This window comes from Rhincodon typus, chromosome 48 (genome assembly GCF_021869965.1).
Source record: "Rhincodon typus isolate 14 chromosome 48, sRhiTyp1.1, whole genome shotgun sequence".
In the NCBI taxonomy this organism is placed as follows: domain Eukaryota; kingdom Metazoa; phylum Chordata; class Chondrichthyes; order Orectolobiformes; family Rhincodontidae; genus Rhincodon; species Rhincodon typus.
In genome coordinates this window covers 1,637,149-1,655,179 of record NC_063379.1, presented here as the reverse complement: position 1 = coordinate 1,655,179, position 18,031 = coordinate 1,637,149, and the positions used below count along the sequence as shown (strand labels likewise).

Genomic DNA, 18,031 nt, shown 5'->3' with positions numbered 1-18,031 from the left:
GAGGGTCAGTGCTGAGGGAGTGGGCACTGTCGGAGGGTCAGTGCTGAGGGAATGCTGAATGTCAGAGGGTCAGTGCTGAGTGATCGCTGCACAAGATAAAGGGGATATGGAGAAACGTTAACTGGACAATGTTCTGAACCTGATGAGTGAAGGCTGCAACTCTGCCTACACTACCAGATGTTACTTGTGATGCCATTCTTATTGTCCCCATCTGTCTCTGTCTGTCTCTCTCACTGCCTCTCTCTCTGTTTCTCCATTCAGCATTCTACGTTTGTAAAGTCTGCTCCCTCCCCTTGCTCCTCCTCTCAGTGATGAACCATTCCATTCCATGAATTCTCCCACTCTCTTATTCCCACCCTCAATCTGTCATTGTTTGATCAGTTCTCCAACCTGGAAATGGGGGAATGGTGCTGGTTCCTGTTCATGATTGTTTCACTCCCTGGCACACAAAATTACCTCCCTCCATTTCCCTTCACCTTCTGCTTCAGATTCCCTGTGATTTTCATGATGTGGAAAGGAGATAGGAATGGACTGTACAGTTCTGGAATAGTTTTGGTGCCCCACGAGGATCAGAGTCAGGTTCTCGGCTGTTTACAGGGTGACTGAGAAAGTGTCGTCAACTCTGATTAAATTTACTCTTCTTCTGCGGAGCCATGTGTTAGTTGACCTGCTGGCGTAAAGCCCCTTAATACTCTTACACCACCTCGTGTCACATCGAGAGCTCACTCCCCCATTTCACAAACTGGTTATGCTTTCTGTGGAAAGAACCAGAGAAAATTTCATTCGTACTTGATGACTTGAATCTTTTCCAGAAAACCATCAATTTCACCGAAACAGTGAGCGGCGAATATCAAAGTTTAGGGCCTGAACATTTCTGTGAAATATCCTACCTTGCGCATTGCCTTCTGAAAGGGCTATCGCTGAAAGGTTGCTCAGTGATGAGAGCGATTTCCCCACAGAAACGGAAGTCTCTTGGAAACAAATCGAGCTGTCGATATCCTGGGATTCAACGCAGCCACAATAAAGCAATATTTTCGACGCTGCTCTGCAGTTGGGCATCTTGCTTCAGATGTTCTAGATTATATTGAGCAGGATGAGATGTCTTACACCATGTACCATAATCCTCGTTTCTGCTCGGTTCTGTGTTCAATGCTGGAAGCACAGCAGAAAGAAGGAGGCTATACTCCAGCGATACAAGGATGCGCCTCACTTACCTCACATGTGTTTTGAAGAAATGTTGTTATAAAGGTGTCAATGCTCACGTTATACTTCTGAACTTGGGTAGTTTGACTCACTGGAGAGTTTTCACCAAACATTTGAAAGAGGCTGGTTCAAGCAGTGTACGCTCCCTGTGTCCAATTGGACCTCTGCATTTATGATGGAAGTTTGAAGCAATGATGGCGTTGGCTACATGGCCTCGCACTCCATTTTGAAGGATTTTATCGCTGCACCATTTAAATCTCAAAGTACACCACTTGACCAAGTGAGAAAATGCTTACTGAACAGAACAACTGCACCGATGACAGATTTAGGTTGTGTCATGTTTTCTGCGTTGGCCTAACATCACCAAAATCAATCGAACAGACAGTGTTTTTCACGTGGGAATGCATTCTGAGGCAGCCTCGGATGTATCTGACTGGCTGAAAGAAAAAAAAAACAACAGTTGTGTGCAGAATTTGGAAAGTGAGAGAAACCAGGAGAGGTTCCACGAGACATTGGATTGTCTTCTTGACTTTAGAGATGCAACACTGATGGAAGATGTCTGGGCTCCAATGAAGACAATAACATTCACAAAGGGCCCTCTTAAAACGTTTGACTTTACGGTTTTCACTATCTTCACGGTCTCAAAAGCGTTAATGATGTTACAGGAGATTGAGGAGCTGGAACTGGACAGTTGTGGTGTAGAAGGTGAGGGGATCCACCAGCTGGAACAAGTGCTACATAAATGATAATTACTCAGGTAATGCAACACGATTGTTCAACAGTATGGTAACATTATTACGTGACAGAATAGCCTCTGTAAACGTTTCCTTTTCTACTCAGTTCTCCCTGACAATTGCTAATTCTGTTTATTCTTTATTACTCTGAACATGAATAAAACTGGGTGATTCGGGAGTGACACGTCTCTCTGCCATTCTGAAGAATAAAAACGTTGCATAGTACAGGGATTGTCGTAAGTGATTATGTTTGAAATGTCAAACAGCACAAGTTATTTATCCCCATGGATTTCAAATTCCATATTGGTAATTATCAGTAGATATGACTTCTCCATTTCTAATAATATTCTGTAGAAATTTAGACATAAGCGCAATGCATAAAATGTGAACAACTGTTCCAATTAGCATAGAATTTCATTATGATGGTTTGCAAGTAGCGTTTAATTTGACTTTTGCCTCTCTGGTGGTGTGCAATGTTTCCGTAAATATAATTTATGACTTTATTTTTCTTCAATCAATGCACTTTAAAATCCAATCATCCCTCAGATGACTATGTGGAAATCTTAATCGCCGCTCCCCGTGCAAATACTGTAAAATAAAATCTCCTTTTCCCTAATTCATTTGCATGGATTTGCAGAATAAGGAGAGGTGAATTAATTTTTAGAAATTGCACCGTTTCTGACGGCAGTAACTGGAGGATACCAGGTGTATTAGAGACGTAGTAAAAGGGCCCGGAGAACTTTCTCGGGTATCTCTGCCAACTCCAACACGTTTGGCGCCAAGTTACAGAACATGCTGGTTGAAACTTTATTTCTGCTCCTTCACGACTACGGGACTCTATCACAAATAGCTCGCTTCTCAATCACAATTAGGAAATTTCAATAGCTTTATACATTGGTCACACAACCTGGGAATAGAACCTATGGCAGAACAAGTCCATACCGATCAGATATCCCAAACTGAACGAGTCCCATTTGCTTGTGTTTGGGCCCATATCACTCTAAACTTTTCCTATCCATGTACTCATCTAGATGTCTTTGAAATGTTGTAATTGTACCCAACTCCACTGCTATCTCTGGCAGCTCATTCTATGCATGCCCTACCCTCTGTGTGAAAAAAACATGGCGCTCAGGCCCCTTTTAAATCTATCCCCACTCATCTTCAACCTACGCCCTCTAGGTATGGACTCCCCTCCCCTGGGGGAAATGAATGACTTATGACCTTACGTACGCCCCACATGATTTTATAAATCTCCATATGGTCACCCCTCAGCCTCCTACGTTTCAGGGTAAAAGATCCCAGCCTATCCAGCCTCACCTTATAACTCAAACCCTCTAATCTCAATTACATCCTTGGAAATCTTTTTTTTTGCACCCAACTCATGTACTCAAGTGCTCTGACCGATGAAGGCAAGCGTGCCAAATGCCTTCCTCATCTTGTCTAAATGTGACACCACTCTCAAGGAACTATCAACTGGCCAATGGTGGCTACCACTCATAGATAAATAAAAGTTTTTGGTTTTATTTTTGTTTTGAAAAGTGTAATAAAAACAATCACTCTATGAAGAAAAGGTCATATTCCTACCCAGAGATAGTAAGAACTGCCGATGCTGAAGTCAGAGATAAGAGAAGTCCCGAACCGAAACGTCAACTTTCCTGCTCCTCTGATTCTGCCTGGTCTGCTGTGTTCCTTCAGTTCCACACTGTGTTATCTCTGACTCCAGCATCGGCAGTTCTTACTATCTCTTATCAGTAATTATTGTGATTTATTTTTCAGGTTGTCACGCAATCAATGATCTGAGGAAGAACTGAAAAGGTTGGACTGGATTCCAGTATCAAAAGATTTAACTGTAGCGACGGAATGAAGGAGGACTTATTAAATGGTTTCGTACGGGTTGTGGGGAATGTTTATTAGAATCAACCCGTTTGCGGAACTGCATTGAGGGATTCGTATCGTTATAGGTTCATGCAGCATGTACTGCACAGTACGGTAAATGCTGTGAGATTGTGTAAAACTGTGAGCTGTGGATGTTGGAAATCTGAGACAAAAACAATTCAAATGAACATATGCTTGTTACACAAAACAACACATTTCTATAGTACGAATGAATACTAATGAACATACACTTATTACAAAAAAATTAATACATTTATTCCATGAATGTAAATGTAAATGAACACTCATTTATGACACTAGCGAATACACGTTTTTTACACAAGCGAACTCCTGCTTATGACACAAATAAAAAGTTGTTATTACACAAATGTGTAATGAGGTGAAGATGTTTCATGACGAACCCTAAAACACAGACGAACTGTATAGCAGCAGATAGGAGTGAATTATTCTCTGCTATCTACAGTGTACTGGACATCTACAACGAAGAAACTTAAAAGATCTGAACAGATGAAGAGGTGGAACAGTTTGAAGGTAGATGGGGGGATAAAGCCAGGGAGGGATTTGTAAGCATAGGATGCAGAATTATCAAATCCAGGCTTTGCTGTACGAGGAGAATGAGACAGTGCCAGAGAGGTCGATCTATCAGCAGTACGGCATTGAAATATAAAAGAGCATTAGTTAATGAGGAAGAATGAGGGGTGATCTCACTGAAACATGCAGGATTTAGGGGGTTTGGCAGGGTCAATAATGAGAGGATGTTTCCCCTACGGCAGAGTCTAGAACCAGAGGACATAGAGTCAGAATGAAGGAGCATTAATTTAAGACTGAGATGAGGGGGAAATATTTTCTCTCAGGAGGTTGTGAGTCTTCGGAATTCCTTGCCATCGAGAGCTGTGGGGACAGAGATTGTGTGTATGTAATGCTGATATAGATTTTTGATCAGTTGGGTGATCGAGGCTTATTAGGGAAGGGCAGGAAAGTGAAAGTGAGGAATGTCAAATCATCCATGATCCTACTGAATGCTGGAGCAGGCTCGAGGGGCTGAATGGCCTCCTTCTGTTCCCATTTTGTGTGGTCTCATGATCTAAGTAGGTGCGCTAGCACTGCACCACAAGACACGCTCCTCCTTATAGTTTGAATAAAAGCCTCTAAACAATTGAATTCTATTCAGCCTAACTCAGCATCAGAAATCAAGTGGCTCAGCACTCTAAAAATGACAGCGTGATGAGGTGTTTGTTTTGCTGTTTGGTTCTCTTCAGAGATGTTTCTTATGCGTTTTGCTTAGTTTTAGGAGTTATGTTACCCTGTGTACTTGTGATAAATGGTTTAAAAAACAATGGTTCTCACAAAGCAAGCGTGTGGCTGCATGAGAGGACGAGCAGATGTTCCAAGTTTGCTTCCTGTTTTCAATTTCACTCTGCGCTTCTGTGGAGGCAATAAGACATCTGAGGTTTAGCCAAGAACAGACGGTGTGCGTCAATAACTCTCATTGCTACCAAAGATGCCACTGCCTTTGTATTGCATGTGTGTATGTATTTTCAACCTATTTTCAGTGTCAACAAAACCACAACTAGTTCTTACAGAAACTGCACATCGTCAATGTAGTGGATCAATGACAATGTGCTGTGATCGTGACCATTACCTCATCTCTACCAGCTATTCAATGTCTTTGTGTTGAAAATATAAATTAGTTTGAAATGCTTATGACTCGAAGATTACCACTTCTATTTCATCAGATCAGAACATTCCTGGTTAGACTGAGTAATAAATAAATAAGACTTAGGAGTAGGGTTAGGCAGTTCAACACCTTGAGCCTGCTCCACCACTCAATACGATCATGGCTGATCTCATTTCGCCATCAACTCCACTTTCCTGCCAGCTCTCCACAACCCTTCAACCTGTTACCAATTAAAAATCTGTCTGTCTCCTCCTCAAATTTACTCAATGTCCCGGCATCTACCGTGCTCTGGGGAAGAGAATTCAACAAAATCACGACGCTTTGAGAGAAGTAATTCCTCTTTGTCTCGTTTTTAAATCTGCAACCACTATTACCTCTCATTCCATATATTCCCACACGAGGAAACATCTACGTCGACTTTGTTAATCCTTGTTAGTATCTTATATACTTCAATCAAATCTCCTCTCATTCATCTGGACTCCAGGGAGTATCAGCCTAAATCTCTCAACCTCTCTTCATTAGACAGACCTCTCGTCTCTGGAAACAATTGAGGGAGCCTCCTCTGAACTGCCTCCAATACAACTACGTCCCTCCTCAAGTAAGGGGATCAAAACTGTAAGAAAACCATTTAGTTCATTGACCCAACGCTGGCATTAATATTTCATTTTGTTTAAACTAGAATTTTTTTTTAAAAATCGCTCCATTTCTATGAGTGCCCGGGGACTGATCGCTTGAACTCTGGTATCAGAGAAAAAAATGTATTGTTCCTTATTGAAGGATTGAGTGTACAGTGCACTGTTAAAATGAAGGACTGACTGATCAGCAGCTACACCAGTACATTGTTGGGCCAGCTGTGTAATCAGGTACATTACAATTGCCCAGAGCCCCTTGAGTCTTATTGAAGCTCAAACAAGCTTACAGGGTCTGGGTATAGTTTGTGTACCAGCTTACAGAGACTAGGTATAGTTTGTTTAACATCTTACAGAGTCTACCTATAGTTTGTGTACCATCTTACAGAAACTAGGTATAGTTTGTGTACCATCTTACAGAGTCTACGTATAGCTTGTGTACCATCTTACAGAGTCTAGGTATAGGTTGTGTACCAGCTTACAAAGACTAGATATAGTTTGCGCACCAGTTTACAGAATCTAGGTATAGTTTGTGTACCAGCTTACAGAGTCTAGGTGCAGTTTGTGTATCAGTTTACAGAGTCCGGATTTAGTTTGTGTACAGCTTACAGAGACTAGATATAGTTTGTGTACAAAGTTCATAGTTGTGTTCACGACTGTTTTTGTGTTCTGCTTTTTGCTGAACAAGGTAATAATTTAGTTTCAACAGTTAGTAACTCGCTGTCTGCCTTTTAAAACCCAGAGGAGGTAAGTTCTAATCCCCCTCTCCCTGTTGGGGAATTCGGTTTTAGTTTCCGAGAAGTTGTCAAAAACAAATGAGTAGGTTTCAATGATAAAAGTCGTCACTTAGAGATGTGACAGCTGCAGAAAGGGATAATAAAAGTTCTCATCATGTCCCTTCTAACAATGTTGTCATTCCAGTCCTTAACTAGCCAGTGGTTATTTTAATCTTCATTCCCACACCAGCACAGTTGTGCCTTTCCTCTCTTGCCCTCTCTGTCTCTGTGCAATGTTGATAAGCTCAAATGTCTTTTAAACGTTGTAACTATCTGCATCCACCACTTCCTCTGGCAGTTCATTCCACACACAAATCACTGTCGGTGTAAAAAATATCATCCCTTGTGTCTCTTTTGAATCTTTCACCTCTCACCTTTAAAATATGTCCCCCCTAGTTGTGAGCTCCCATTCCCTAGGGAAAAGACCTTTGCCATTCACCTTATCTATGTCTCTCATGATTTTATAAATTTCAATAAGGTCACCCCTCAATCTCCTACGTTCCAGTGAAAAATGTCCTAGTCTTCCCAGTCTACTTTTGTATCTCAAAACCTCCATTCTTGGCAATTCTTTTCTGAACGCGCTCCAGTTCAATAATTTCCTTCCTACAACAGGGCGACCAAAACTGCACACAGTATTCCAAACGAAACCTCATCAACGCCCTGGACAATCTCAATGTGATGTCCCAAGGTCTGAGCAATGAAGGCAAACATGTCAAACGCCCTCTTAACCCCACCCTTTTCACCTGTGATGCAGATTTCACAGAATTCTGTACCTGAACTTTCTCTGTTCTACAACACTACCCAGGGGTCTCACCATTAATTGTATAAGGCCTGTCTTTGTTTGTTTTACAAAATGCAATACCTCACATTTCTCCAAATTAAATTCCATCTGCCATTCCTCAGCCCATTGATTCAGTTGATCAAGATCGCTTTGTAATCTTTGATAACCCTTCTTCGCTGTCCACCTTACTAAAAAGTTTGATGCCATTTGCAAGCTTACTGACCATGCCTCCTGTATTCACATCCAAATCATTTATATAAATGATAAATAAAGTGCATCCAGTACCAATCCGTTGTGGAATACCACTGGTCACAGGCTTCCAGTGCGTAAACAATCCTCCTGTCACTCTCTGTCTCCTACCGTAAAGCCAAATTTGTATCCAATTGTCAAATTCACCTTGAATCCCAAAGGATCCAACTTTACTATTAAGCAGAATCTATCAAATTCTTCGCTAAAATCCAAGTTAACAAGTTCGACTGCTCTCACCTCATCAACCTTTTTGATTACTCTGTTTATAACCTCAATCAAGATTGTGAGACATGGTTTTCCTCACACAGAACCATGCTGACTAAGTAAACAATCCCAAAGATAAGGCCACCCCACTTTCCCCACTGCAGTTGCTAGTGGCATTATATACCTGAACCCATAGCTCCCAGACCAATCTATGATCTGTGCATTAATCTATCTAAATGTTGGGTCCAATGACCCTTCTGTTCTGTTCTGAAGAAAACATTAACTCTGCTTTCTCCCCAAAGATGCTGCCAGACCTGATGAGATTTCCCCAGCAATTTCTGTTTTTGTTTCTGATTTCCTTTTTTTTATTATTAATCTATTTGACTGTATGTATCCTGGGTCCATGTGCATGTGGCAGAGGTCATAATCGAGAGATTCTAACCTTTGGTGTTCTGCTTTTCAAATTTATGCCTAGCTCTTGTAATCTAAATTACAAACATTTTAGTTCCTAACTCTTAGTTCCATCCTTAGCTCCAGAACTAGTTTCCCAGTTCTGCCTGTGTCATTGCTGTCAATATGGACCACGAGCGCCCATTCTTTCCTTCCTCTCCTATTTCAAAAAGCTTTCCAAACCTGATAACCCTGATATCATCCAGGAAACACAGTCATCTGGGCCCTTGCACTTTGCTGCAGAAAATACCACCCCACTTCCCCAATCCTACTTTTACTCACTAAAACTAGTTGCTTCATCTCATTAAATACCCTCTTCCATGGGGGCGTAATCAGTTTGCATAACTGTTCTTCAGCTCCACCTCAAGGTTATTGGATAGTTACTTATGCTTACAATCCTGTACTCTTGCCCCCTGTGTCCCCTAATAGCCTGCCTCACTTACAGACACACACGCTTTTCCCTCACCATGGTCCAGGGTTTAGCATCCAGATCAAATATTCTGAGGGAAGATGTTTGATCTTCAACTACTTACTGCATACCTGTTTACTCTTGTTGAACTTGTATGCAGCAATTCCAAAAGTTGCAATCTTGACACATAATGTACAGATACTGTGGCTTTAAGAGGTATATTTTCTCCTTTTTTTTGCAAAGAAAGTTTGAGACTGAGGTAATGAGCAATCTGCTCAAAGCCAATACAGTAAACAGGCCTTGTTTTTGTTTTAGAAGTTTGGAACAATAGAAGCAGTCTGAATGGGTGGGGCCAAACACTCACAAAACCAAGATTTTTAGTTTTAACTTTCTGCAGTTTCTGGCATCTTAAAGCTGGACATGGGAGCTCCCCCTGTTATAGCTAAAAGCTGGGGTTCTCTTCCTGCTGCTAGAGTTGCATGTGTAACAATCTATTTTACTGAATTTACCTTTCCCAAGGGTGTGTTTATGGAATATTGCTATACTGGAACAGGTGATCAGCAGTAATTAATATATATTTGATCTTGTTAAGAATTTCATTAGAATTACAGTTAAGCCAATTCTTTTCTTTTTATTTTGTTTGTATTTTAGCTGTTGTGTAAAAATAATGTGTGTTTTGCTTAAAGTTGATAGTTTGACTAATCGAATTGCATCTGGAACTCAACATCTTACACATATCTTTAAAATAAGAAAATGTTATCATCTTAATAGATTTTGAGGGGTTTGGTCTGGTCCATAACAATAAATTTAGATCCACGTCGTATAATGTTTCCTGAGCACATGCAATAAAATTTCCAGACTGATGACACAGACGAAAATTACCATGGACATTTACCTAATATCTCAACTGTCCCTCTCTTCATTCATCTGAGAAGCAAATCCCCAGTGTTGGTAAAACGGATGGATTTTTTTTTTAAAATGAGAGAACAGTGGATGGTGTAAATCAGAAACAGAAATAGAGATTTCTGGAAAAGCTCAGCAGGTGTGGCAGCTTCTGTTGGGAGAAATCAGAGCCAATGTTTTGAGGCACCCTCAAAATTGATGGTAGGTAGAAAAATGGCAGTTTCTAAGCAGAAGATAAGGTAGGGATAAGAAGTAAACGAGAGGTGGGGATAGAGCCCAAAGAGAGAGAACAGTTGGGCAAACAAAGGAATAAATAACCATTGACTAGGAGGGTGAATAGCTATTAGTGGAGACTGTTTGTGGCTAACAATGGATTGTGTGTCATAGCAAACTATGTGATTAAAAAAAGGCCTGATATGTGGGGGTTGGGATAAAGAAATGGGAGAGCTCAAGCCCTAAAGTAATTGAACTCGGTATTGTGTTGGAAGGTTACATAGTCCCCAAGTGGAAAATGAGGTGCGATTCTTCCAGCTTGCGCTGAGATTCACTGAAGCACTGCAGCAAGCCTGAGACAGATGTTTTGACCAGGGAACAGGGTGGTGCTTTGAAGTGGTAGGCAACTGGAAGTTCATGGTCTTTTTTGCGGACAGAATGTGAGTGTTGTGCAAAGCAGTCACTCAGCCTCTGCTTCATTTCCCCAATGTAGAGAAGAGCACATTATGAGCAGCGAATGCAGTAGACTAGATAGTGTGAAGTGCAGGTGGAGTGCTGCTTCACCTGGAAGGTGTGTTTGGGCCTTTGGATACTGAGGAGGGAGGAAGTAAACGGATAGGGGTTACACCTTCTGTCGTTGCCACAGACTGTGTTGGGAGTGAAGGAAGAGTGGACCAGGGAGTCCAATAGGGAATGGGCCCTGCGGAAGGCTGACAAGGGAGCAGAGGGGAACGTGTCTGATGGTGGCGTCTCACTGGAGGTGGCAGAAATGGTGGCTAATGATCTTCTGGATGCGGATGCTGATGGGATAGTAGATGAGGACAAGGGGTCGCTATCGCTGTTGTAGGAGGGAGGAGGGAGGTGAGGGCCGAAATGTGGGAGATGAGTCTGACCCGGTTGAGGGCCCTGTCGACAACAGTGTTAGGGAAGCCTCGGTTGAGTAAGAAAGGTGGACTGTCCAGAGGATCCCTTGTCGCAGTTGGCATCATCAGAACAAAAGTGACAGAGACAGAGGAATTGGGAGAATCAGGGTGCAAGGATGTATAGTCCAGGTTTTTAAAAATTCATTCATGAGATGCAGGTGTCTCTTGCTAAGCCAACATTTATTGCCCATTCCTAATTGCCAGAGGGCATTTAAGAGTCAACTGCTTTGCTAGGAGTCTAGAGTTACATTTAGGCCACACTAGGTAAGGATGGTGGTTTACTTCCCTGAAGGACGTTAGTGAAGCAGATGCATTTTCAAACAATCGACAATGGTTTTGTTGTCATCATTTAATTCCACTTTTTTGCATTGATTTTAGTTGAATTTAACTTCCACCATCTGCCATGGGGGATTTGAACCGATGTCCCGAGATTATTACCTAGGGCTCTTTATCAATGGTCCAAAAATACCACCACTAGGCCATCACCTCATCTCTACGTTGTGTGACATTCGTCAGTGATGATAACTCTATAGTGATCCAACCCAGTCTGCTCCATGAGTTCACAGCTACACCAGACAACAAGACAGAACAGGTTTATGAACCAATCTCTTATTTCCACTAAATGCGGTCCCACCCTCATCAGACTGTCTCATGTTGAACTAAATAAGACTACAACCTGATCCAGAGCAGGGCATTGGTGATTTGTTATCCGGTGTGAAATTTTGCAGTCTTTATATTGTATATCTAATTCTTTTATCACCGTTGCAATTTTCGTCTTGGGAGCAACACGGCAAATTTCACAAGCAGTCTGTGTGAATATTGATCAATGTGAAATACATTCTAAAGAAGGGTCACTGGACTCTCCACAGATACTGCCAGACCGCCTGAGTTTCATCAACACTTTCTGTTTTTGTGTTTTTTTTATCAGAACTCCAGTGATATATGTCTTCGTCTATTTCGGATTCCCAGCCACATGGGTTTTGGTTTGGTTTGGTCTCCTGCAATGGCTGCTTTTATTTGTTTCAAACTTTCAGCCATTTCTATTTTGTTTGTTTTAAAGTTCCAGAAATTACTGTTTTTTGTTTGTTTGTTTCAGATTTCCAGTAATTTCTACGTTGTTTGTCTCAAATCTCATGCAATTGATGATTTTTTGTTTGTTTATTTTAGAGCTCCAGCGATCTCAGTTTTGGTTTGTTTTGGATCTCCTGCAATTTCTGGTTTTGTTTATTTAAGATCTCCAGCAATTTCTGTTTGTTTTAGATCTCCAGCATCCGAAGTTTTATTGCCTTATTTTATTGTTTCTCTATCCCGTCCGTAGTATTAAAACATTTCTGTGCTGTGCTGTCTGTGCAGAAACTACACTTTGTCGTTGACTCCTCCAGCACTGACCAGGGGCTGAACAAGATAAACTTTAAAATAAAACCAATAGACTCGAAACATGGACTTTGTTTCACTCTCCTCAGATGCTGCCGGAGCTGCTGAGTTTCTCCAGCAATTTCCGTTTTCATTACACACTGAAAGCCGGGGAACAGGTTTGCAAAAGTACTTTCGTTTACAATGTGCTGCCTGTAAGTTTTTGTATTGAAGGGACTGACTACCTGAATGAATTCTTCTTGCTGTCGCTGTTGAATTTTATCTTCTCTGTGTATTTTGATTTCTAAATATGCAATTTCGATGACTTTGCTTATTGCCTTAGCTAAATTGACATGCATACTTTATGCATGTTTACCTTCATTGGAGGGGACGTTGAGTATAAGGATGAGCAAGTCAAGCTGCTGCTTTGTAAAATTTTATTTCGGCCACAATTGGAATATTATGTTACAGTTCTGGTCACCACACTACCAGAAAGAGGTGGATGCTTTGGAGAGGGTACAGGAAAGGATTATCGGAACGCTGCCTGGTATGGGGGATTTTAGCTGTGAAGAAAGGTTGGATAAACTGGGTTTGTTTTCATTGGAAGGCAGGACCAAGTTTATAAGATTGTGAGTGGCACAGATAGAATGGAAAGTATGAGACCTTTTTCCCCAGTTACTAGGGGACACAGGTCCAAGGCAAGCACGTTTTTCACTCAAAGGGTGGTGAGTGCCTGGAACACGCTGCCAGAGGAGGTGGTGGAAGCAGACACAGTAGCAGCATTTAAGAAACACCTGGACAAATGCATGAATAAGAATGGAATAGAGGGATACGGATCCTGTAAGTGAAGATAGTTCTAGTATGGAAGGGCAAAATGTATCCGTGCAGACTTGGAGAGTTGAAGGGTCTGTTCCTGCGATTTATTGTTCTTTATTCTTTTTGTTCATCGTTTATTTATGAGATCTTTTGAATATGCTCTGTACCTGCACTACAAACAGGACCATACCCAGTCAATTTTCTTTTGTAACTGTTGAATACTGGCCTTGCCATATATGCGATGTTTTATTACAGCAATCCAACAGTTGGAATGTGTTCAATGATAGAATCGATCATTTTCACATTGAACTAAAACAAAAAAACAATGCGGATGCTGAAGATCTGGCAAAAGAAAAGGAACAGAAATTGCTGGAGAAACCTAACAGTTGTGGCAGCATCTGTGAAGAGGGAAAAACAGGAAAAAAAAAACATTTCTGGTCGAATGACCCTTCTTCAGTTCTGCTGTCTCTCCATCGATGCTGAGCTTCACCAGCAATTTCGGTGCTTTGTTTCTTTCATCAATGCAATTACCCATTTGTTGGTAAAAGACGTGAGCGTCAGAAATAATGAAAATACATTTAAATATTGCATTAGTTTGATTAGCGATGCCATTCGTTGTTAAAGAAAGCACACAAAAGCTCGCTGACACTTTAGTCTGGAATGGTTTGGTAATTTGTCGTAGGAATGTCGGGGACATTTATAATTGCAATGAAAGTCTAATTTGTTAGCATGCACGCTTCCAATTTCTCGAAAAAAAATCAGACAAATGAAAAAAAAAGTCACTTTGGGAATAGATGCAATCGATTAGTCTCAAATACAGTCTGCCAACTGTCAGTCTTTTTAAAATATTGAGCCTCTGATGTTTTAATGAATGGAAATATCAAAATCAGCACCTAGTGATTTTCTGGGGGAAAAAATGTAAAAATTGAATGATGTCGCGCAAGACTTTTTTTTAAAATGTTACATTGGGAGCGCTCAACTTAATTGGTTCGTAAAATATATATTTCTGTGTTCATTGATAAATGCTTATAATTTCATGAATGTGGTTAGCAGTCTGGAACGTTACAATGCGTGCTATTTAATTGTTCCTGTACAAAATGTTCACTTCCTAAAATCATTGGAACTCTTTTTTTTAATTCACTAAAGGTGCATTCTTCGGCCATTATTTGAAACATTGCCAATCCACAGAGCACGAAAACTGGATTTGTTATAAACCAACAGTACAGCAAAGTGGAAGAGACTGTGAGCTTGATTGAAGAAGTTGTTCTGCCATCAATTGGAAGATTTAAGATGGGAAAACTGAAAGCGCTGGGAGTAAGATTGAATCATTTTTTAAAAATATAATTTAATCCTACATGGATAGGTTAACGAGAGAACAGGCGTCTATCCCCAATCAGTTCGTTACGACCAAAACATATCAAGCTGCTGCGCATAAGAACGTTATTAAAACAGTGTATGAAAAATTGTTCTATTCACTTGCCTGTAGAAATCCCGACGGGTATAATTTCAATGGTGAGAACAATGCGGAAAATATGTGAAGGTATGTGTTTTGTTCCTTTCTAAGTCAATACCATTGATGAGCTCTACATTATACACTCATTCTCAATGGTTGCCTTGAGGACATCGAGATGGATTTTCATCTTTAACTTCTGCCAATTCTTTTTCTTTATTCATTCATGGGATTGCTGAATCAGCTGCATTTATTGCCCACACCTAAGTTAAGAGTCAACCACATTGCTGTTGGTCTGGAGTCACATGTTGTCCAGACAAAATAAGGATGGCAGTTTCCTTCCCTGGGGGACATTAGTAAACCAGATGAGTTTCCCGACATCATTAGATTCTTAACTCCAGTTTCTTTCAATTGAATTACAAATTCCACGAACTTCGAACTGGGGTCCTATTATCCGGGTTTCTGGATTAACAGTCCATTAGTAATAGCAGCGGATCATCGCCTCCCGCCACTGTGAATGCAACAGGAATGACGCCATCGGAATGTTACCATTTCATCAGTGGTGGTAATGAACCAGCAAAGATGAAGGACAAATAACAAACACCAAGGCTGCTTGAACAGGGCCTTAAAAGCCTCATTGTCCACCATTTGAAGGACGAGGGTAGATGAGGCAAGGGAACAGCAGTACGTGTAAGTTCTGCTCCGAGTCTCACTCACCATCTCGAATTGGAACCACATTGGAAATCCTTTATTATGAGTAACTGTTTGGAAACCCTGGAGCCCCCTCAGTAGTAGCGCTCTGTGTGTGTGTACCTACACCCAACGACCACAGCAGTTTTACAAGGCAGATCACCATCACTATTTGAAACATCTTAAGGGATTTGACAGGGTGAAATGCTGAGAGGATGTTTCCCCTCATGGGAGAGCCTAGGACCAGTGGGCATAGTCTCAGATTTAAGCGGCATGAATTTAAGACTGAGATGAGGAGGAAATTCTTCTTTCAGAGGGTCTTGAGTCTTTGGATCTCCTTGCCACAGAGAGCTGTGTGGGAAGAGTGTGTGAGTATATTTAGGACCGAGATAGATAGATTCTTGGTCAGTCATTGGAATCAACGACGATGGGGAAAGGGCAGAAAAGTGCATGTTAGGAATGTCAGATGAGCCCTGACTCTATTGAATGGCGGAGCGGGCTCAGAGGGCTGGTCGAGCTACTCCTGATCTTATTTCTTTCAACATTTTGCTTTGAGAAACCAAACCCAAGTTATTTATTCCATGTTCATAGTAAGCTCAGAGACTGCTTATTCCTTGAATTGGACTCTACACCGCTCTGTTTCTCTGTTGTTCCTGGTTTCCTAAACCTTTTTTGTTTTCGAAAAATGGTCTGTGGAAATTTCTGAGCGAAAACTAGCGCCTTTTCTCATGACAAACATTTAATTGCGCCCTGTGACACTTTACGCTGCGCTGAAATGTTTTCAGTTAAAGGCTCAGCACAGCGCTGCGTTTGTTCAGAAAACAAAAACATTCTGCTTTCTGCCTGTTACCTTTTCCACTGCAGTCATCTGGACTAGCCAGAGATGTCCACACCCCATGAAACAATAAAAGCAGTAATAAAACCTGGGAAGGAAACTGCAGAGCATCTTGTACATGGTAATCAATACTTTCTCTGTACAGCGGTGTTGAAGGCAGTGAATTTTGAACTTGCCACTGGGTTGCCAGTCAAACAGGCTTAATTGTCAGCGTATTTATCAAGTGTCTCGAGTGTTGTTAGAGCAGCATTCATCCAGGAAATTCGAGAGTATTCCTCTACACTCCTGAACTGGATTTGTAGATGATGGGCAGGGATCACAGAGACAGGGGATGAGTGACTCTCAGCCTCCCTCACCTGCCCTTCCAGGTACGTTATCAATAGGACTGGTTCAGCTCAGTTGTTTCAGAATAATAGTTCCCAGGTACTGCAGGGCTGACGGGTAGATTTGTTCTTGCTCATTTCCCGGAGATTGTATAATGCGAATACATTGTCCCTACTTGTGACAAAGTTGGGGAGAATGATTTGTGAGGTATTGGCTAACTCTGAATGTGGCAATAACCTAATCTACTTCAGGGTGTTGCATTTGATTCAGTTCTGGATCAGGGGTCTTCTTCTTCTAATCACCTCTTTCCCACAAACAGTTAACTCTTTCTTTGATTATGCATACTTTGCTCAACGTTACTTTTGTATCCTTCAGGTCGTTCAGATTGTCTTGGGAGTTCTGTCTACACTCTATTGGTACATGTTGAATTGGATGCTGGTACTTCCGAACACAATACCCGTAACAAGGATAGTTGGGATACATTGGTGCAGCAATTTGTCGGTAAGTTTCTTAGTGATTTGGAGCAAAACAAAATGTTAGAAGGAACGGGAAGACGTGAACAGAAGAGATGACTTCGCTATAATTACAATGATGTTCAGTTCTGCTCTTCTAGGAATTAGCTGCACTACTTTGTAAATACTTTTATAATTGTTCGCTTCAAACTCCGTGAAGGTTTCTCACGTAGGGAGAAAATACCAGCGTTCATCGTGGCAAAATGTCCCAAATCATATTGAAATTAAAATCAAAATTTAATCTTCAAATTTGTCAACGGTTTCATTTCAGGTCTGGTGACTCCACTTTCTGTCGACTGATACTGCAAGACCTGCTGAGTTTGTCCAGCTATTTCTTTTCCTTTTTTTCAGATTTCCAGCATCTTTACTTACACCTCAATGTATTTTTAGCATTTTGTATCAGTTATCTTCAAGGCTGACCATATCTCCTAACTAGCATTCTTTCATGAACTTCAACATTTTAGCTTCAAAACCCCAAACCAAAGTTTTTATGTCGTACTCGCAGTGAACTGACGGCCAGCTTATTTTTTAAATTGGACCCTTCTTCTCTGTTGTAGCTGGTTTCCTACTTTTTTATTTGGAAAATAATCGGTGGAAATTTCTGGTGGAAAAACAGCGCCTTTCTATACAGCAAACATTTAGCTCAGTCTGCGACACTTTCGCTTAAGACATTTATGCTGCGTTGGAACGTTTTCTGTTAAAAGTTCAGCACCTTGCTCGATTTTTTTCCATTGTCTGTAGCATCATGCTTTCTCCCAGTCACTTGCCAATTGCCTCTTTATTCCTTCACCTAATTCTGGACAAAAATCCAGGCAGAGAGAAAAAAGTACAACTTGCTTCAACACAGGTCGGTGGGAGACAAGAAGGAAATTAAAACGAAGAACTGCAGATGCTGGAGATCTAAAACAAACAAAAACATAAATTGCAGGAGATCTAAAACAAACAAAAATATAAACTGCAGGGGATCTAAAACAAACAAAAATATAAATTGCAGGGGATCTAA

At 41.0% G+C, this 18,031-nt stretch overlaps 1 protein-coding gene across 1 annotated transcript in view; it reads left to right on the top strand.

Annotated features, from left to right (window-relative positions):
* Nucleotides 1-1,604: 1,604 nt before the first annotated feature.
* Nucleotides 1,605-18,031, top strand: part of LOC125488000 (probable G-protein coupled receptor 139) — a 58,580-nt gene continuing 42,153 nt past the window's right edge. Inside the window, exons 1-2 of the mRNA XM_048620742.1 lie at nt 1,605-1,908; nt 16,892-17,017. Coding sequence (XP_048476699.1) covers nt 1,605-1,908; nt 16,892-17,017 — 430 coding nt within the window. The remainder of the gene's footprint in view (nt 1,909-16,891; nt 17,018-18,031) is intronic.